The sequence below is a fragment of the Physeter macrocephalus genome, chromosome 11 (genome assembly GCF_002837175.3).
Source record: "Physeter macrocephalus isolate SW-GA chromosome 11, ASM283717v5, whole genome shotgun sequence".
NCBI lineage: Eukaryota > Metazoa > Chordata > Mammalia > Artiodactyla > Physeteridae > Physeter > Physeter macrocephalus.
The window spans coordinates 37,817,280-37,839,424 of NC_041224.1; the positions used below are offsets into that span (position 1 = coordinate 37,817,280).

General features: G+C 45.1%; 2 protein-coding genes across 2 annotated transcripts in view; both read left to right on the forward strand.

The window, feature by feature from the left end:
• Positions 1-22,145, forward strand: part of TRPM1 (transient receptor potential cation channel subfamily M member 1) — a 64,700-nt gene that overhangs the window by 10,023 nt on the left and 32,532 nt on the right. Inside the window, 9 exon segments of the mRNA XM_028495284.2 lie at positions 1,850-2,024; positions 2,458-2,581; positions 3,944-4,016; positions 4,687-4,787; positions 12,333-12,503; positions 13,587-13,721; positions 14,470-14,520; positions 17,238-17,378; positions 18,264-18,293. Coding sequence (XP_028351085.1) covers positions 1,850-2,024; positions 2,458-2,581; positions 3,944-4,016; positions 4,687-4,787; positions 12,333-12,503; positions 13,587-13,721; positions 14,470-14,520; positions 17,238-17,378; positions 18,264-18,293 — 1,001 coding nt within the window.
• The window catches only part of LOC102983066 (palmitoyl-protein thioesterase ABHD10, mitochondrial-like), a 1,751-nt gene continuing 898 nt past the window's right edge, over positions 21,293-22,145 (forward strand). Inside the window, 1 exon segment of the mRNA XM_055087876.1 lies at positions 21,293-22,067. Within this exon segment, the coding sequence (XP_054943851.1) occupies positions 21,769-22,067 (299 nt within the window). The 5' untranslated portion in view covers positions 21,293-21,768.

Sequence of the window (22,145 nt, forward strand, 5' to 3'; positions counted from 1 at the left end):
GGGCTTGTGGTCTGGGGTAGGTGATAAGACTCAAAGTAATGAAGGTCTTGCATTTCTTTTCTTCTGCAAATTTACAGCCAAAGCTGTTGTCAGGCAGCTCAGCAACCAGGTCTGGTGTCCCTGAAGTTATTGGCCCATGACCTTCTTTCTGAAATGAAGAGTGCTGCAAGGGAGTGTAGGGGGAGAAGAAATGCGAAGTGCAGAGTGCAATTCACATGGAGTCAGAGAGTAATTAGTTTTATGAAGGATAAGTCTAGCTACAAGTGTTTGTTAGTAGTAACGGCTAAAAAAAATAACCAAGATCACTTAACTCTTTCAGGCCTGTTTATGCTGTTTCCCCAGCCTGTTCATTGTTTCCTTTTCTATCAGAAAAGTCTTATTTCTATGTTTGCTGCAACGGTCTCTGCTGCTCCTTCACTCCCACTATCTCCCCCTGCCCTGGAATCCTGGGTTCTTGGGATGCTCTTGCCACCTCCTGCTTCCCAGAGCCCTCCCTTCGGGTTCTGCCACCAAAAGTCAGCTCGTCCTACCGTGTTCCCAAAGAGTCCTATCACCTCATAGAGACAGAGGGAGGACTCTGGGTACAAGGTATTAACTGGTGGGCTAATGATGGTCCACAGATTTGCCCTCCTGGATAACTCACTGCCTATTCCAGCCTCTGGAGGCCGAATCAACACCTACTACAACACTGCATATTTACACACCACTTGAGGTTGACAAGGACCTTGATAGCCGAACAGTTTCGTATACTTTATATCTATTGCTCTTTTAGGAGGTAGAGGAGGCCCTGTGATGATTCACCTTTTACGGATGGTTCCCTGCACTTCAGGGTGGCCTGGTGATTGGCCCCATGTCATAAGGCTAATACGTGTGAGGCCAGGCATTGAACGGAGTTCTCCTATCGCTGGTCCAGACACCTTTCGTTGTGTCATTCTTGAAGGGACAGCCATCCAGGGTGGGAACTTCACCTGGGCCAAGGCAGCAGGGAGGTATTCTTTTAGCAAGAAGAATCTCCCGTGTTTCTCACATCTCACCTTGAAGTAGTCCGTAAGCCAGTTGAGTGATACATGGAGTTGAACCACATATGTTTTGGAAAGTTTGTAATTTAAAGGCTCTGCTTTTTCCAGTAAGGCTATAATATGGGGTTTGAATAAGAGAATGTAAACAGTCATCACATCCTGAGCTCCTTCAAGTCTCCTGGTGAACACTAACTCCATATAAGCATACTTCCAGGCCTAAAAGTTTTCCTCTTCACCATGTTTCAGGAATTAGAGTGAGTGCTCTTGAGACAGGCTGGGACCTGGAACCCTTTGCAGCAGTGCCGCAATCCTTGCACATGGACACACCTCTCCACGAACAACAAAATACTAAGAAACTGTATGGGACTAAAAATAACTGCTTTCATGCAGGCAGTTGGGGCAAATTCTGAACCTAAAAGATGCAAAGAGACCAAAAAACCCAACGGCCACTTTTGAAGAGCCTGGAGCAAAAACATTGTGTCTGGAGCAAAAGCAGGACACTGCGCATGCCCCCTGCACACAACACCACCTAAGGGGTGGGCAAAACACCTAAGCCACCCCTCCGGCCTGACCCATGGACACACCCCTACCCTCACCCCATATAAGGAACAAGCTCGCCCCCCCTCGGGGAGCAAGCAAGCAAGGGAGCCTGTTTGTTGTTTGTTCCCTCCCCCCGCTGCTGCAGCAGGGGCCCCAATAAAGCCTTGCCTGAATTTCTTGTCTGGCTTCTAGTCAATTTCTATTGCTTGGGGAAGGCCAAGAACCCTGGTCAGTAACACTCGGATGAGGTCGTGACCCTGGTCTGAAGGTGGATGTGGTGTGTGTTGCAGGACTGGGGCAGGGTGTGCCCGTCGTGGGCCTGGTGGTGGAAGGGGGCCCGAACGTGGTTTCCATGGTCCTGGAGTACCTCCGAGAAGAGCCTCCGGTCCCCGTGGTGGTCTGCGACGGCAGTGGCCGGGCCTCGGACATCCTGTCTTTTGCACACAAGTACTCTGAAGAAGGAGGGTAAGATTTCTGATAGGTTACAAAGGGTGGGGTTTTGAATGCCTTCTTGTTAGGCCCAGAGGAAGTCGTGATCCGTTTAGCTGTTCCAAAAATGTAAAAGAAGAAACACTTACTAGCCCTCCTCTCCCACTTCCCAAGGTCAGCAAGTGAGGGAGCTCTCAGGAGCGTGGTGTTTCTTACGGATTCTTTCTCAGGAGGGAAGATGCTCTCTCCCAACTTCATATTCCCTTGTAAGTTTTTCAACAATCCTGGAATTTAGGACAAGTGTGAACACAGTTTTTGACAATAGTCCCTTTGGATCTGCTATCCTGGGATATCCTCCAATGATAAAGTTTCAAATCAAAGATACCAGACGGGCATAGAGATGTCTGATTTATTCACGTACAGATTTCACCTGTGTTGTTTTCTTCTCTTTCCCATTTGCTTCGAACAGGGTAATCAATGACTCCCTCAGAGACCAGCTTCTAGTTACCATTCAGAAAACATTTAATTACAACAAGACACAATCGCATCAGCTCTTTGTGATGATCATGGAGTGCATGAAAAAGAAAGAACTTGTAAGTGTCTTGAGTTGACTTCCCAAGTGCTCCACAGAGAGAATTATGTTTCCTTTCTAATTCTGTCCATGTGTGCAGGATGGAGTAGTTCCTATTTCCATTCTCCCTTTTCCAAGAGGCATTTTACAGATCCTGACCCAACTGGTGGTTCTGTCCATGTGCGGGAAGCAGGCAAAGCATAGGCAGATTCTCTTCGGAAGAGGGACACGGGTGCTTCAGATCTTGTAAATGTCAGGGCACTTCAGGCCACATCCCACCAATTCTGAGGCTCATGATATCAATCAGATTCAAAGCATCAAGGAGTGACATATACTATGCTTTCAGGTGTACTTACAAAATTCTACCAAATACACTCATTTCCTCCCACTCTTTGCCTTCTTAATTACGCTTATAAGGAAGAGGCACTCTTGTTGCACAGAAGACAGCCTCTTCGAAATTCGAAATCTACAAGTTTCCTACAGATATATCAAATCTGAGTAGAGATGACTTTGTCACCTTCGATAGCCATTTAGATATTGACATGTACATCCTGCATGAGCTCCCTCAGCTCCAGATGGGGTAAAGAATAAAATAAGATCCAGGCAAGGATTCAAAATCAGGACAAGCAACACTGTTCTTTCTGAATCAGAAGCACCTGGTGTAAAATCATGTCGCTCTCGGGATTGCTGCATTAGCATCAGACTCTGTGGACCTTTTTATTTATTTATTTATTCATTTATTTTAACATCTTTATTGGAGTATAATTGCTTTACAGTGTTGTGCTAGTTTCTGCTGTATAACAAGGTGAATCAGCTATATGTAAACATATGTCCCCACATCTCTTCCCTCTTGCGTCTCCCTCCCTCCCACCCTCCCTATCCCACCCCTCTAGGTGGTCACAGAGCACCGAGCTGATCTCCCTGTGCTATGCGGCTGCTTCCCACTAGCTATCTATTTTACGTTTGGTAGTGTATATATGTCCATGCCACTCTCTCACTTCGTCCCAGCTTATCCTTGCCCCTCCCCGTGTCCTCAAGTCCATTCTCTACGTCTGTGTCTATTCCTGTCCTGCCCCTAGGTTCATCAGAACCATTATTTTTTAGATTCCATATATATGTTAGCATACGGTATTTGTTTTTCTCTTTCTGACTTACTTCACTCTGTATGACAGACTCTAAGTCCATCCACCTCGCTACATATAACTCAGTTTCATTTCTTTTTATGGCTGAGTAATATTCCATTGTACACATGTGCCACATCTTCTTTATCCATTCATCTGTCGCGCCAGATCTTGTTTGTGGTCCTTTTTAAGCAACTTCCCAATTCTCCCTCTTGTTTTCCACTTTGCTTAACTCAGTCTTTTCACGATTAATCTGTTTTCAGGTCACTGTGTTTAGAATGGGTTCCGAGGGTCAGCAAGACATTGAAATGGCAATTTTAACCGCCCTGCTGAAAGGTGAGCTCTCAGGAAACAGCCACTCCTGTCCTTTCGTGCTGGCCTCCCCAGAGCTCTGCTTGTGGCTGGGACACCCCTCCCCCCTCCTCCCGCCGGGAACTGTGTCTGCTGGGGATGGAACCCCGAACCCACCAGGCTGCCTAGAAATTCTCTCAGGATAAAGCCGTGGTAAAACGATGGGGCTTGAAATGGGTTTCTTGGGAGGGGGACTTTTCTTGGCGCGCCAATGGACCATGATGGGCTGAAGTCAAGAACCAGTTTCCGTCTGTAACTAGCTCATTACAGGTTTGAACTCACAGAGGGTAAGCGTGAAATGATTTTTCATTTGCGATCCCTGCATCCCGCAGTGCTCTGTCCAATTTCCCCGGCCCACTCCTAACGACAGCTGCCACCTGGCTACTCATGGGGTCACCTCTCTGCTCCACTGGGAAGGGGAGGGGGCTGGAGGAAAGGGGCGGGGGTCGCCATCAGGCTGGCTGCTTGGTAGTACTGAGCTGGTCCTCGGCTTTGGGGCCTGAGTGATCCCTCAGGCGCCAGAGAAAAGGCAGCCGTGCTTATTTCCAGGCTGATGCTGAGCCAGCCTGGGGAAGCCTGTGTTCCCCACCCAGCCCCTGTCACCCCCAGGCGACCCAGGCATGGAGTGAGTAGTTCCCCATCTCTTGCCTTCCAGGCACAAATGCATCAGCTCGGGACCAGCTGAGCTTGGCGCTGGCTTGGAACCGCGTGGACATAGCTCGGAGCCAGATCTTTGTCTTTGGGCCCCGTTGGCCGGTGAAACTAAGTGTTTTTCAATTCATACCATTTGTCATGACTTTTTACAGAGGATGCATTAATATGTTCTCCCTTGTGTCGTGGGTCTCAGGAAGTTATCTGGGCTTTCTGATGACCCGATGTCTAACCTTTAGGATTATTAGGAAATGTTGCTATTTCATTTCAAAGAACCAGCAAGAAGTAAGAGCTCCTAGCACTAACTTCAGATTCAAACCAGTGCTTTTGAAGAAAGAGCACTAAATATTTTATCATTGCTGGTGAACATGGGGTTTTTACCCTTTTGAAGAAAAAGAAGAAAGAAAATAGCTCATTAAAATGAAATACAATGATTGCATTGAAAGCATTGATTTTTCAAATTATGTTCCATGAAACCCCAGAGGCCTAGGGGACTCTGTGAGTGTGACCTTTGTGTATGGTCTTTGGGATATGGTGTGTGTGTGTGTGTGTGTGGTTTGGTGTATTGTGTGTGTGTATATCTGTGTGTAGCACATGTGTAGGTTGTTAAATGTGTGTGTGGATGTGTGGTGTGTGATTGTGCTATGGTTTACCATGCGTGTGGTGTATGTCCATGGGATCTGTGTGTGTGTGTGGCTGTACGTGGGTGTGGTGTGGTGCGTGTGGGGTGATGAGCAGCTCTTAGCCTCCCACTCCTTCAATCAAAGCAGCTTATTTACAGACTTGTGGTTGCCAAGGGGGAGGGGTGTGGGGGAGGGATGGATTGCGAGGTTGGGATTAGCAGATGCAAACTATTATATATAGAATGGATGGACAACAAGGTCCTACTGTATAGAAAGGGGAACTATATTCAATATCCTGGGGTAAAGCATAATGGAAAAGAATATGAAAAAGAGTATATATATATATGTTTATAACTATAGCAGAAATTAACATTGTAAGTCAACTATACTTCAATTTTTAAAAATTAATTTTTTTTAAAAAGCAGTTTCTTTGATGGGTTTTGTAGATTGGGACTCAGGGTAAATTTTTGTTTGCGAAACAGGCTCTGCTGCTTCAAAAGGGGTTTGGAATATCTAGAGGGTCCATGTAGGACTTTAAAAACCATATTTCTCAAAACAGGCCTGGTATATCCCTGCAAAAGGCATTTCATTTTTCACAGTCACCCTTTATTTAATTAGCGTGAAGCATTTAAGGAATCAGATGAGTGTATTAAAGGAATAAGATACAGGGTTGGGGGGTGTGGTTTGTGCATGTTGTTTACTGAACTACGCAAATTAAGAATAGCACAACACCTTAAATATTTTAATTCCTTTTGAATCTCCTGGTTTTAACACTCTTGGTAAAGGACTTGAGAGCAAAGTGAATTGCTCCATGAATGGTTATGAGGCAGCTTGCTGTGGCAGAGAATCTAAGAGATTCCAGAAAGGATTGCAAAAAAAGGGCTCTGTCATGATGAGCTCCCGAGACCAGCTACTCAGTAAGAGGGATCCTGGCTTTTGTTTGCTTTTTTTCTTTTCGAGCAGCAGCTTTCTGAGGACGCGGTCCTGAGTCAGCCACACAGAGAGGGCCAGGCTTTCAAGATTACAGAAAGGACCTGACCCGGGGAACGGGCCACACACGCAGGCCCTATCTGGCCTGAAGCAACAGCCTTTGTCCGTCTTCTTGTTACAAAAGCAATAAGTAATTTCCAGAGAGCGTAGAAAATACAGACAGGCAAGATGAAGGAAACAATCCCTCATGACTGCCCCCCCATAGAAAAATTCAGCAATACCGTATGTGTTTTATAATTTCATTTTTTCACTCTTATGTTGACGTTAAATATTCTCCAACCTCCTTTTTCACATTGCTTAGTGTTTTTTGCTTTCTATTATCCACTGGACGCATAAATATGGTTTGAAAAGCAAATAACAGAGCACAGCGTACCGTGAAAAACGGAGCCCTCACACCCCACCTCCCGAAGGCACTCAACTGTCCCCGTGTTCTGGTTTCCTGATGGTGGCCTCTGTTCGTTGACATAACACGTTTTATCACTTTCTCAATTAATCACGTGTAGATGTGTCTTTTCAATTCTCCACTTGGAAAGAGAAGGAAGTATCTCGCTTGCCCTGCCGGCTCTGCCCCTCCTGCGTTTGATGCCTTTATGTTTAATTCTCTTATTGGTTATCATGATAGCTTTGAACCATCTACTTGCTTCATCAACGTTAGGCTCCCACGTTGTAAAATGAGGAAATTAGTGGCTCTACACATCACCTTCCTTTCCCTACACCGTCAATGTTCCTACTTGGGTCAACCTCATCTTCTACGTGATGGAGATGGTTGATGTTTACACGTCGTTCTGTAATCCTCACTCAGGTCTGTTTATGTCTCACTCTTTAATCGTCACATTTTCATAGTGGTCCTTTTTATTTTTTTACCTGGATATTTATTTTTATTTTTTAACTGGGTATTTGCTTCCAGTTCTTGACTAAGAACAATGAATTATGTTGCTGTGTACATTTATGTGCAGGTCTTATGTGGACGTATGTTTCCATTTCTCTTCAGTCTATAGCTAGGAATGGATTTGCCAGGTAGATGGAAAATGTATGTTTACCTTTTTAAGAAACTGCGTGTCTGTTTTCCAAGGCAGCTGTAGCATTTTACATTCCCACCAGCAATGTAAGGAGAGTTTCTCTATGTCCTTGACAATATTTGGTATTAACAGATTTTTTTTAAATTTTAACTATTCTAGTGATATGTAGTAGTATATCATTATGGTATTTATTTATTTATGATCAGATATATTTTTAACCTCGATAAAGGAGGGACAAGCTTCAAACAAATTTTAATGTAATTCTCATTTAAGACATGCATACTTTTTCTTTTTTATAAAATTGAAGTATAGGGCTTCCCTGGTGGCGCAGTGGTTGCGCGTCCGCCTGCCGATGCAGGGGAACCGGGTTCGCGCCCCGGTCTGGGAGGATCCCACATGCCGCGGAGCGGCTGGGCCCGTGAACCATGGCCGCTGGGCCTGCGCGTCCGGAGCCTGTGCTCCGCAACGGGAGAGACCACAACAGTGTGAGGCCCGCATACCACAAAAAAAAAAAAAAAAAAAAAAAAAAAAATTGAAGTATAGTTGATTTACGATGTTGTGTTAGTTTCAGGTGTACAGCACATATATAATTCAGTTATTATGTATATAATCTTTTTCAGATTCTTATCCATTAAAGCTTATTATAAGATATTGAATCTCATTCCCTGTGCTATACAGTAGGTCCTCATTGTTTATATTTTTTAAGCTTTAATTGAGATATAATTGACGTATGATGTATTAGTTTCAGGTGTACAAAGTAAAGATTCGATATTTGTATAAATTATGAAAAGATCACTACAATAAGTCTAGTAAACATCCATCACCACACACAGTTACAGTTTTCTCTTGTAATAAGAACTTTTAAGATCTACTCTCTTAGCACCTTTCAAATACACAATACAGTATTATTAGCTGTAGTCACCATGCTGTACATTGCATCCCCAAGACATTTATTGTATAACTGGATGTTTGTATCTTTTCACCATCTTCATCCACTTCGCCAACCCCCACCCTGCATACTAGGTCTTTATGTTGATTCTAAAAATGGAGAAACCAGAAGACTTTACTGTGATTCTGTACAGATTGTTCACTGCTGAACCTAACATTATGGCTGAACTCAAAGAGAAAGAAAGGTAGCCCTGAGTCAATCACCTGGGCCACACAAAGGAAAATACAACAAGTATCAAGGTTTCTACAGTCCATCCATTGTTTAAAATTATGGGACCTTTGAGTTTCCTTCATATTTGGACCATGACTTATTTGAATAGCTAGATGTTTGCTTTCCCTTGCATTTCCAAATTGATTCTCTTTTTTCTTCGTAGCATATGCCTCACATCATTCAGATGATCTATTCTTTTAATTATTACTGTCCACTGAGTGCAATTCCCTTTCTTCTTGTAGAATCTTTCAAAGCCTCGTGTTTCTCTGGATGCTCTCAAAGTTTGCTGTGTAGCTGACCACATCACCCACCCCTGCAGTGTGCTCTCAGACGGGCTCATTTCTTCCCACACTCCATGTCTTCCTCTCTCTCAGATTTCTTTTTCATTTCGCTGCAGTAGATCTTCAAGTAAATTTTTTCATGAACATGTGTGGGACGATAACCATTCTCTGTCTTTACACGTCTGAAAACACTGCCACACACCAGGCTCATGGTTGCCATGTGATCCTCCTCCAATTATGATGAACCACTGTCTTCTCTCAGATGTAGTCTGAGGTCTGCTCTTTATCTTCAGTGTTTAGAAATTTCACAAGGACATGTGTTCTGTTTCAAACAAATGAGAATGAAATGTGCAGAGACAGCAAACTCAAGGACTCTTATGGCTGCTCATGTGGCCATTCATTCTGCTTGCCTGTCAGAGGCCCCTTTGATAAAGACCCAAGTCTTTCCCCAGCTCTGTGAAATTTTCTTCTACCGCTTCTTTGAGTATTTCAGCCTTCATTTTCTCTCTTTCTCTTCCTCTGGAATTCCTATAAGTTAAGCAAATGTTGGTCCCCTTGGGCTGATTCTCCATTTTATCATTTCTGTCTCTCTATCATTTTGCTGTAGGTTTTTGGAAATTGCAACTTTTTCCTTAGCATTTTTTTGTGCTATTTTTTTTAATGTAGGCAATCCTATTTTTGATGTCTGAGAAAGCTTTCTTGTTTTCTGATTGTTCCATTTTCATGTCAGCCTGTTTTCATCTCATGAATGCAATATCTGAGGATACAAGTTGTATTTTTTTTAACTCCTCTCCTGTTTCCTGAATTATCTCTATTTTCTCCCTGGTCAGCTGTTTCCATTGTTCATTTTGTCCTTTTCTGTTGCAGATCCTTGCTTGCCTATCCCCATTTCAGAGTGAGGGATGGGACTGAATAATTAGTATAAGGAGCCTATTTTACAAATAGGTTTTTCTCCTCCCTGGGAGGACTGACCAAGAGTTCCCCATTTAGGAGGGGGGTGTCTACTGAACAGCTTTTCTTTGCCTTCTGCAGATTGGAGCAGGCTGGTGCGGCGCTGGACCTCCCTATGCAAACCCTCCCTTTTTTTTTTTTAACATCTTATTGGAGTATAATTGCTTTACAATGGTGTGTTAGCTTCTGCTTTATAACAAAGTGAATCAGCTATACATATACATATATCCCCATATCTCTTCCCTCTTGCAGCATAACTCTTTCTGAACTATGGTTTTCTCAGGGTTTATGCCCAGTAGTGGGATTGCTGGGTCACATGGTAGTTCTATTTTTAGTTTTTAAGGAACCTCCATATTGTTCTCCATAGTGGCTGTATCAATTTACATTCCCCAACAGTGCAAGAGGGTTCCCTTTTCTCCATACCCTCTCCAGCATTTATTGTTTGTAGATTTTTTGATGATGGACATTCTGACTGGTGTGAGGTGATACCTCATTGTAGTTTTGATTTGCATTTCTCTAATGATTAGTGATGTTGAGCATGCTTTATGTGTTTGTTGGGAATCTGTGTATCTTCTTTGGAGAAAAGTCTATTTAGCTCTTCCACCCATTTTTGGATGGGGTTGTTTGTTTTTTTGATATTGAGCTGCATGGGCTGCTTGGGTATTTTGGAGATTAATCCTTTGTCAGTTGCTTCATTTGCAAATATTTTTTCCCATTCTGAGGGTTGTCTTTTCGTCTTGTTTATGGTTTCCTTTGCTGTGCAAAAACAAATAACTCAATTTTGTTTCTTTTTATGGCTGAGTAATATTCCATTGTATCTATGTGCCACGTCTTCCTTATCCATTCATCTGTTGATGGACACTTAAATAGCTTCCATGTCCTGGCTATTGTAAATAGAGCTGCAGTGAACATTGTGGTACATGACTCTTTTTGAATTATGGTTTTCTCAGGGTATATGCCCAGTAGTGGGATTGCTGGGTCATATGGTAGTTCTATTTGTAGTTTTTTAAGGAACATCCCTACTGTTCTCCAAATTGGCTGTATCAATTTACATTCCCACCAACAGTGCAAGGACCCGCCCAATTCTTCAGCAGACATTCTTCCAGGTTCTGCCTGGGGTAAATAAAGCCCAGGAGTAGAGTTGCTCTGCACCCACCCACTGGGGAGCGGGTGTGACATATGAGAGGGGGTGTGTGGTCTCCTGCTCTGTAGACAGTCCTTTACTAATCACTATGCTTTCTACCCACCATTAACTCTCCCTATTTGGAAATCTGGTCCCACCTCCACTATTACCCCCACATTACTCATCCTGGGCTTCAGCTGCCTCGCCACAGCTTTAACTACCCAACAGCATTTCCAGAAACATCTTAATGGCTCTGGTCTGCCTCTTCTCCCTGAAATGAATTTTTCTTTTCCATAGTCCTCTGCTGTCATTTCCATGGGAAGAGAGGGAAAGCAGGAAACACGAGATCAAGACCACAACCTGCAACCAAAAGTCCTTCTTTGTCTCCCCCACAATCAAGTATACGGTCTCTCAGGTCTTCCTTTAATAGTTGAAGTTCTCTATCAACTATGTGCCTATGACTCTGTAGTCTTGCTTTTTTAAAAAAAAAATTATTTATTTTATTTATTTATTTTTGGCTGCGTTGGGTCTTCGTTGCTGCGCGCGGGCTTTCTCTCGTTGGGGCGAGCGGGGGCTACTCTTCGTTGTGGTGCGCGGGCTTCTCATGGCGGTGGCTTCTCTTTGATGCGGAGCACGGGCTCTAGGCGCGCCGGCTTCAGTAGTTGTGGCTCACAGGCTCCAGAGCGCACGCTCAGTAGCTGTGGCGCACGGGCTTCGTCGCTCCATGGCATGTGGGATCTTCCCGGACCAGGGCTCGAACCCGTGTCCCCTGCATTGGCAGGCAGGTTCTTAACCACTACACCACCAGGGAAGCCCTGACCCCTTCACAATTGTCTTTTCTGGTCTTCATCAGCTGCCACAGACACTTCTCTTTGGCGCCTTTAAACTTACCTCTCAGCACCCTTTCCTTTGGGCAAAAACACAGTCCAAACTTCAGCCACGGGCTTCCCTCGTGGCGCAGTGGTTGCGCGTCCGCCTGCCGATGCAGGGGACACGGGTTCGCGCCCCGGTCCGGGAGGATCCCACATGCCGCGGAGCGGCTGGGCCCGTGAGCCATGGCCGCTGAGCCTGTGCGTCCGGAGCCTGTGCTCCGCAACGGGAGAGGCCACAACAGAGGGAGGCCCGCGTACCACAAAAAAAAAAACAAAACTTCAGCCACTTTGAGTACATGAGTGCACTTCATCAAGCATATAAGTAACAGAGGGTCACAAAATCAGGAGCTTCTCCATCAGGGAGCCAGGCCTGCGACAGCTGAGTGTGTGTGCGTGTGTGTAGTCACAAGTATGTGTGCCTGCGTGCATGTCTGTGCATGGGTGCTCATGTTTGCACGAGTGTGTGTGCATGTGTATCTGTGTGTGCACCTGTATGTGGGTGCATGTGTACCTATGTGTGTGCATGTGTGTTTGAGCGTGTGCATGCAGAAGGGAGGGGCGGTCCGTGCACTTGTCCTGGGACATGGGTCGGCTTTAATCCCTTTCCCAACTCTACCTGCTGTGGACTGCAGCCCCTGGGAAGCCTGGCCCCCCCAACGGATAGCAAGGCCATGGAGAAGAAGAAGCCACCCACAGCGACCACCAAGGGGGGCAGAGGAAAAGGAAAAGGCAAGAAGAAAGGGAAGGTGAAAGAGGAGGTGGAGGAAGAAACTGACCCCCGGAAGCTCGAGCTGCTGAACTGGGTAGGTGGGACGTGTCTGCTCCCGTTTCCCAGGCTCCTGGGGACCTTGGAGCCAGTCACCCTCCTCCAGGGAAGGGGGCAGTTCTTGCTGCCTCTGCCGCAGCCCCACCCGGGGCCCCGAGCCCAGGAGGCAGTGATGAAGCATTGATGGGACAGTGTCGATATTTCAAGTGGCTGGCAGGATGTCACAAACGCCAAACGGTCCTGCTTTGGGGGAGAATGAAATCACTCACAGGGGAGGCCCGGGCCACCTTGCCCACCGGTGCCTCTCTCCGCCTGCAGACACGTGGATGTTTGTTGCGTGGAAACACGGGAAACAAATCAATCGTGAATAAATGCAGCTCGGGGACAGAAGATGGAGCCTGTGATGGGAAGGCATGGGTTACTGCAGTCGGCTGGGCTGGGAGGCTGAGACACGCAGCACCTGTGGTTCTGGCCTTGCTGCTCTCAGGACACAGCAAGACAGGGCGCTGGGCCTCTGCGGTGCCCTGTGACTGGCATCATCGCGGTCACTCACCCTGGTGGCCCGCGGCATGCCCACAGGCGGCAGTTCTCAGTCAAGGAAACAAATTCTCTGCAGCAAAACCTCACGTTACATTGAGCGCTGCAGGTTCCACCATTGATGAAGGGTAGAGACACAAATGATAACTAATAGTAGATAAAATGTTACAGTCTACCACCTCAAAAAAACATTGTATATGGAGATCCGAGCTTGGAGACTCAAGCACTGATTGCAGTTTTATTTTGAATTTTCCTTCTCATGTTTACATTATAAGAAAAGCTAATCAACTCTATTTTAATTTTTTTTAAAACCTGATAACTAGAGAGCAACAACAGTTTGGCTGTTCATTTTGAACACTTTTCACTTTGTATTAAGTGTATCCATCTGTGATGCTTTGATAGGACATCTAGGGACAAACTGAGAAGGAAGGAGGGGGCAATGGGGCGTGTTTACTCAGGACAAAAAGTAAAGAGAGCCTTGTTCAGGATGCTCTGGGTCTGGGGGCCGGAAGAGGCTTTCCAAGAGCTTCCAGGGTCCCTGTCCCTCCTGAGGCACTCACGCCCCTCTCCTGGGCTCGCACAGGTGAATGCTCTGGAGCAGGCCATGTTGGACGCGCTGGTCTTAGACCGAGTGGACTTTGTGAAGCTCCTGATTGAAAATGGAGTCAACATGCAGCATTTTCTCACCATCCCGAGGCTGGAAGAGCTTTATAACACCGTGAGTGGTCCAGAAGGAGGGAGGGCAGAGGGGAGCTAGCCCTGGGGATGCAAGAATGCACTGGAGGAGCATCCCCATCAGAACACGGCTTCAGCGGGAGGCCCATCATTTAAGGACAACTGCTCTCACCTGACACGCGGGCTCGGCGGATGGTCCCATCTTCACCCACCTCCACCAGGCTAGCCAGCACCCCCATCTGTAGCATTAACTCAGGGGTGGTGCACGAGGACAAGTTTATACAAAGAAAGAATCCAGCCCTCGGAGTCATTAGCAGAGTGAAAAGATCCCGGGGTGAGCGGTCATTTGTTCCTGGGGACTCCCACTTTTTATGAGGCTTTGGTGAAAAATGGAAAACTGAGTTTGCACAGCAAGGAGCTCCTGATATTAGAATGAAAGTGTTTGGATGAAATCTTCTTGGCTTGTATTATTACCATGTGAATTTTGAGAATGTACATTTCCTTCCCCATTCTAAAATTTTAAGTAGCAGAAGTGGTCCTGGGTGGTTGCTTGCTAAAGCTTGATGAACTGTTAAGAAAATACAGTACATCCTAAGATGCTCTTTAAAATAATTCAACAAAAGGTATTTAACATATTTTTGAACATGTGGGATACTTCTTACCCATGACCAGTCCTAGTCCTGTCTTGTAAAAGACACAGGACTTCATTAATTCTATAAAGTAGAGTTGGATTTTACTCCAAAAGTTGAACAGAAAAACATATTTAATATGGCTGAATGTTTCTCTTTCAGAGACTGGGTCCACCAAACACACTTCATTTGCTGGTGAGGGATGTAAAAAAGGTCAGTCTGCTCTTTCATAGTCCTTTACCTGTTGACGTCTTTTAATGAGACATTTTTTTTTAACATCTTTATTGGAGTATAATTGCTTTACAATGGTGTGTTAGTTTCTGCTTTATAACAAAGTGAATCAGTTATACATATACATATATCCCCATATCGCCTCCCTCTTGTGTCTCCCTCCCACCCTCCCTATCCCACCCCTCTAGGTGGTCACAAAGCACCGAGCTGATCTCTCTGTGCTATGTGGCTGCTTCCCACTAGCTATCTATTTTACGTTTGGTAGTGTATATATGTCCATGCCACTCTCTCACTTCGTCCCAGCTTACCCTTGCCCCTCCCCGTATCCCCAAGTCTATTCTCTAGTAGGTCTGTCTGTGTCTTAATGAGACATATTTTAAAGCAATTTTTTAAATTTCCAAATGTGTTGTCATCTTATTGGAGGCGTAAGGAGTCATGAATTCCTCTCTCCATGAAAAGAGTTTACTTTTAAAAAATGTCATCTTCTTTAAATGAAATGTTCATCCCACACACAATGGGCTCGCGCTGAATGACAGTTTGACAGTGGGTTGGCCCCATCACCAAGGCAGGAGCACCAGCCAAGAGGTGGGCTCCTCACTGCTGCCCAGAGCCCCCAAGCTCTGCGTGTTTCAGATCTGCCCTTCACCCCTTCACTGTGCCTCTTTCCAGAAGTCCTAGCAGGATGGGCCTCATGTCATTCTGTGTGTCCTGTGCAGCAGTTCTTGGCTCTTTCTGTTTCCTCCTTAGTAAGTGATAGATGCTTTCCCCCATCCCCAGCGCTGCTAATGCCTTACAGTCTGCCTTCTTGTAGGATCCCGTCCACTCCCTGTTCTGTCCTGGTGTTTCTTGGGTCCTATCACCACAGGCTGGAGGGTCAGACCAGGTTAACGCAGAGCAATTCATTCGGCCAGAATGCAGTCCCTGGCATGCAGAGTGCAGGACGTGTACTCATGTTCTGAGCAGGAGGAAGTAACGCAAAGGAGAGAAGAGGGCCTTCAGCCAGAGTCCCAGATAGGCTGGTCAGACTTCATACAAATATCTAATTCTGCTAATGTGAGAATTTGGCTTTTACTATGCACACTCATTGGATCAGAGCAGAATCAGTGGATCTGGGAACCAAGAGAGACCAGTGAGTGCCCTTGTCTCCCACTTTCACAGATTTCTTAGATTCAGAAGCGCTAACATTCAAAAGCCACAGCTACTCAAGTGTAGACCCAACTACGTCTCACCAAAGTGGCTTCGATCATCCTCCTCCCACCCTCCCCAGACACAGGACGCCCCCACTTAAAAGCCTCCATGTCTCATGAAATTCAAGCTCCTGCTAAGAAACTTGCACCCACTGGGCCTATCACATACCCACCACACGTGTTCTGTCCCAGGGCCATGCCCGTCTCACATCTGCAGTGCTCTCCCCCCTCGGTCCCTACAGCCACTGCTCTGCCCACTCCTACCTCCACAGGAAGCCCTTTCTCACCCTCCCACCTGCCCACCCTAGCAGAGTGGGGGCCTGAACATGCTGCTGCATCGGGACTGAGGGTGGCTTGGCCCTTTTCCCCAAAAACAGCAAGCTCCCCAAGGCAGGGCTGTATCTCCTTATCCCCTCATATGGAATCCCCGACTTGGTCAAGGATCACGGTAGGGGCTGAACAAACTTGCAATGGCTGAGTGAAGGATTCAGTCCTCATGTACAGGGAGGACATTTGGAAGGTGTAGCCTCCATGGGACGGACCCCAGGTTTCTACCATCATTTCAGCCATAGGAAATTAACCAAGCAGGAAACAGCACATAGCAAAACATCCTTATAATGGACTGGTGAGCTCTGCCTCCTGGATAAGCCAACTGCCCTCTGGCGTGAGTGACCGACTTACAGATGCACGGATGCCCCTCTGCCCTCCCCCCCTCCACCCACACGCTACCTTTATCTCAACACAGCCTCTTCCGTTCTGCTGCAGGACTCTGCCCCTTCACCGGGCACGTCAGATAGTTTGCAGTGTTTGTGTTCTTACTGAAATCTGAGGGGTCCCCCAGAAAGTCACAGGGCACCACGTGGAGCTTTCCCTAGAAAGTTCCCGGCCCCAGGGGTATTCTGTCCGCCCACTGTCTTCCACAGAGTCCTGTCTGCCAAGCTGCTCATTCCCTCCTCCTGCAGAAAATCTGGACGCCAGCCCCCCGAAGCTGGCTTCTACCCTGCAAGCAGCTGTCAAAGCACCTTCTCAACCAAATGAATCTGCTCTTTGCACCAGCTACACCATCTTTCCTTTATGTATTTTTTCCTTAATCAATATTTTTTTATCGAAGCATAGTTGATTTACAATGTTGTGTTAATTTCTGCTGTACAGCAAAGTGATTCAATTATACCTATATACATTCTTTATATATATATTCTTTTCTTTCCCTTATGTTTAAATGTACATTACAGGCCATTCTGTCCGAGCCCACGGACAAGCCCAGGCCTCTCCCCTCCAGCCTCATGGGCTTCTAATTCTTCTCATTGGGAAGTCTAACCCATTTTCTGGAACATGGTTTACCCCCTTATCTCCCGCAATCCTATAGAAACAGACTGAAGATTGTTTAATGCCCCGTTGGTACCACTAACTCTCACGTCGTAGGCAGGAATGACCATGATCCCGAGGTGTTGCCAAAGTCCACGCTGTGGGTCCCTTCTCGCAGGGCCTGAGACACAGCTTCTTTTCTTACAGGGCAACCTTCCACCCGATTACCACATCAGCCTCATAGACATTGGGCTCGTGCTGGAGTACCTCATGGGGGGCGCCTACCGCTGCAACTACACAAGGAAGGGCTTCCGGACCCTTTACAACAACCTGTTTGGACCCAAGAGGGTAGAACTCAGCGAACACGTGGTGTTCTGTGGTTCCCGGAATCACATGTGGTTCCTTGCTAGCCTTTCCAATAACTCAGCGGCTTCAAAGCCGAGCTCATCACCCCATCCCCCAGCACACCTGCCCATCCTCCCGCAGTGGCTCTCGGTGGGAGGTCCCAGCATGCCTCCAGACGCCCAGACTTCACCACGCACCTTCCTCCCTCAGCTCGTGGGGCCGCACAGCCCAGCACTTGCCCCTGCCCCACCCTTTGTTCGCAATAGCCTTCTTCCCAGGCTCCCTTGTCTCTGCCCCTCTCCCATCCATCCTACCGCTGGACCCGCCCCAGTTCTCCAAAACAAGAGACCCAACAGTGCACTCCCTGCTCAAAAATTCCCGAGGATCCCCAGCGCCTGACGGATCACTGTCAAGCTCATCATCACACCATCTAAGGCTCTCCCCAGCTGTCCCCACCCTGTTGTGGGTGACCATGTACCACTGCCAGAATCAAACCCTACTACTGTGCCTGCGGCATCTTCCGCCATCAAAACCCCACGTGTGTCGCAAGCCCAATTCACGTGTGAGATCTTCCATGAAGCCCTCACCTCGCCCGCACTCAGAGCCCCATAGCTCTGTGTCTGCTCTGTGGGTGAACTTCTCTGGTTCTACCTGGGATGCGGGTCCCATGTCTGCGCATCTCTCTCCTCACCTGACCTGGGCTGACAGAAGCAGAAGTTCCATATTAAAGCATTTCCTTTCCTTGGGTTTGCCCTTAATTGTTAACGATACCAAATACTTTTTAATCTATTATTATTGCTACTAACGATATTACTAATGTACAACCACCAGTATCATAACATCAGTTATCTGATTCCATTCATTTTTTTCTCCCCTGTCATTATGCAGCCTAAAGCTCTCAAACTTCTGGGAATGGAAGTAAGTAGGACTTGTTTCCAATGGCTTTATGATATTGTGGTCGAGTATATGGAGCCCTCTTCGTTTTGTATTTAACATAAAATTGCACAAGTTTGTTTTCCATGAATAAATCCACTACACCACACACCAAAATTTACTTGGATGATTTAGTCAAATTATATTAAAAAAGATCACAGACATGTTTTAAAAGGTAAAAGCCACCCAATTCATTTTTATCAAAATCAAGAACAAGTCAAGCACATCCATTATTGTTGGCATCACTAACCCCACTGGTTTTTAAAAGTGTTCTGGAAATTTTACCACGTGAAAAAATTAATAAATGAAGGATACTTTAAAAAGGGGGAAAATTATATCAGCAAAAAAATTTGGTTTCTAGAAAACCCACAAACATTGACAAAGTTTCCTCATAAAAGGACAAAAGTAACCAGAAATAACCTTAACAAGGAAACTTCAGAACAAAGCACTAGGACTTCACTGGTGGCGCAGTGGTTAAGAATGCTCCTGCCAATGCAGGGGACGTGGGTTTGAGCCCTGGTCCAGGAAGATCCCACATGCCATGGAGCAACTAAGCCACAACTACTGAGCCTGTGCTCTAGAGCCCACGAGCAACAACTACTGAAGCCCGCGCGTCTAGAGCCCGTGCTCTGCAACGAGAGAAGCCTCTGCAATGAGAAGCCCGCGCACCTCAATGAAGACCCAACGCAGCCAAAAAAATTAATTAATTAATTTTTTAAAAAGCACTAGACATGTAAATATATAAATGAGTGAAAGAAATAGCATAACACAGAATATTAAGACTGTCTATTGTAAACACTCTTCTCAAATTCATGAGTCAAATAGCATCCCAAATGCTATATGGATTCAGGGTAGGTTTTGATTCTGTGTTCACAATTGACACCGACCTTCAGCATAACTAGAAGGGTTATGATATGCAGCTTTCCATAAGTCCATGCTCTCTTAGGTTGGTTGCATCATGTTGGCTTTATCCGTTGGGTGAAGGTTTGGTGGAACTCTCCTGTAAAATAGCCAGGTCCCAGTCCTGTGTTTTAGGGGCATATTTTTCACAGCCTTTCTAATAATTTTCATAACATGAGTTCATTGAGCTTTTCTATTTTCTAGAGTCAGCTTTGGTCAATTATATTTTCCTAGCAAACAATTTACTTCTAGACTTTCAAGTACTTTGGTATAAACCTTTACTTAGTATTCTGATTTTTTCAATATCTTTAGTTGTGTGCCATTTCTTGTTCCAATTTTTTAATATTTATATCTCCTCCCTTTTTTTCTTAACCATACTTGCCTTCAGATTTGATTGGTATTTTTGCTTTATTAAGCGACTTTCTTTTTTCTGTTTTCTATTTTATTAATATCTTTTATTTGTATTCATTCCTTCCATATACTTTATATGGAGTTACTGTATTATTTTTATTGACTCAAGTTGAAAGTGAAGTTTGCCCGTTTTCTTTTTTTAAAAAATTTTTATTTTAATTAATTAGTTTAAAGGAATCAATCTATACTGACAGATTGTGAAGGCACTGGGATAGATGGGGGAAGATTATTTGGGAGTGTATGAGAAAGAGGCCCTTCCCAAGGGACTCCAAATTATACCATATTTATAGTGTTCACGTCATTTTTTTTTTGGCCATGCCATGCGGAATGTGGGATCTTAGTTTCCCAACCAGGGATGGAACCTGTACCCCCTGAAGTGGGAGCGTGGAGTATTAACCACTGGACTGCCAGAGAAGTCCCTGCCTATTTTCAATCTTTCCTGTATGCCAATAAATGCATAAAGAGTATAATTTTTTTTCTCTGAGCATTGTTTTCATGGTATCCCACAGGTTTGGGTAAGTAGAACTTTCATTGCAATTCATTTCTAAACAGTTTATACTTTCCTCATTAATCCACAGGTTATTTATAAGTGTATTTTAAATTTTCCAGATACAGAATTTTGTTATTGTTGTTATCCTACTCTTGTTGATTTTTAATTTTATTCTTTGAGTGTATACTACGTGATTTCTGATATCTGGAATTTGTTGATATAGAAAATCTCAAAAAAATTAGGGAATAATGCCAGGTGGAATTTTGTTAATGATTCATGTGTGTTAGAAACAAATGTGTACTCCCGGTTTGTTGGGTACAATACATATACATCTTTGTCAGATCAAACTTGGTAATGTTATTATTCAATTTGCTTTGATCTGTACTAATTTTTTCAAGTTGATTTCTAAGTGAGGGGTGTTTAGAGGCTCTTACTGTGATTGTGGATGGGTCAATTTCTTTTTAACTTCCAGTTTCATATCTTTTGTTATTTTATTGGGTTGTTTCTTTTTCTTGTTGCTTTGTGGCAGTTCTTGAATTTTAGGGAAATTAATCCCTTGTTGGTTATATTCTTTCTCTAGCAATCTTAAAATTATTTAAACAGAATTTGCATACAACGAGCATTTTAATAATACAACGTATTATTGAAAGATAGGCTTAAAAGGGTTTCTGTTTTACAGCATTTCATTAGTCCTTAGTGGATTTTTATTTGACTGGATATATTCTTGAAAATAAAGCTATGTTGATTTTTTAATTTCCATAATGTCAATTTTTAACCTACGTAGACCAACCTTCCTAAATGACCAAAACTGTAGTTTTACTGGGACAAATTAGAAAATTTGAACAAAAACACTTTTTAAATTCATTAATTAATTTATTTATTTTTGGCTGTGTTGGGTGTTCGTTGCTGGGCACGGGCTTTCTCTAGTTGAGGCGAGCGGGGGCTACTCTTCGTTGCGGTGCATGGGCTTCTCATTGCGGTGGCTTCTCTTGCTGTGGAGCACGGGCTCTAGGTGCGCGGGCTTCAGTAGTTGTGGCACACGGGCTTAGTTGCTCCGCAGCACGTGGGATCTTCCCGGCCCAGGGATCGAATCCGTGTCCCCTGCATTGGCAGGCAGATCCTTAACCACTGTGCCACCAGGGAAGTCCCTGAACAAAAACATTTAAATCCAAGGCAAGATACAATAGTTTCAATTAAAATGTCAGACAACTCATTATAAGGTTATAAAACTTGGGTTAGTCATGAACAACATGGGATAGGAAATGGAGAGCCAGTCTCCCCCCCTCACCCCCACCCTGCCCAGCCACTCCAGCTGTGTGTATGTGGGCAAATTATTCAGACTTTGGGTCACAACTTCCTCATCTGATGGAATGGAAGACATTCACAACCACTCAGAGTCAGTATAAGAATAAAAGTGGATCATTGATGAGAAAGCTGTTTGCAAAAGAGCAAATATCAATTTCTGTTATTATACTGGGTACTGAAGTCCTAGCCTGGAACAGTCTGAGCCCCATATATTTCCATGCCACTCCCGTGTTTCATCCCCAATTCTCCCAGTCATGACAGACATTCCTTTAGGGTCCTTCTCCGTTTTCAGAATCATCCCTCATAATCCCTTTAGGAAATGGGAAATGTTGACCCTCCATTTATAGCACATCCATGAAAAGACAAAACTCATTCAAAATGGAGCACTTGTGGGACCTCCCTGGTGGCACAGTGGTTAAGAATCCACCTGCCGGGGTACCTTGTCGCAGGTGGGGCTGGATGGCCATCTCCTTCGGCTTCCACCATGGGCTCAGCACGTTACTTGCACCGAAGGCTGAGCGGGCGCCACGGTGGCTCCCAGCTTGCAGGCAAAAGACATCAATCTCTTTCCTTAGTCGACCAGACCTTCCAAACCTGGCTTATAAGAGGCTAAAAGGCAAAAGTCCAGGAATTATCTTCATCCCTGGCTATATTTCTTTTTTTTTTTTTTTTTTTTTTTTTGCGATAGGGGGGCCCCTCGCTGTTGTGGCCTCTCCCGTTGTGGGGCACAG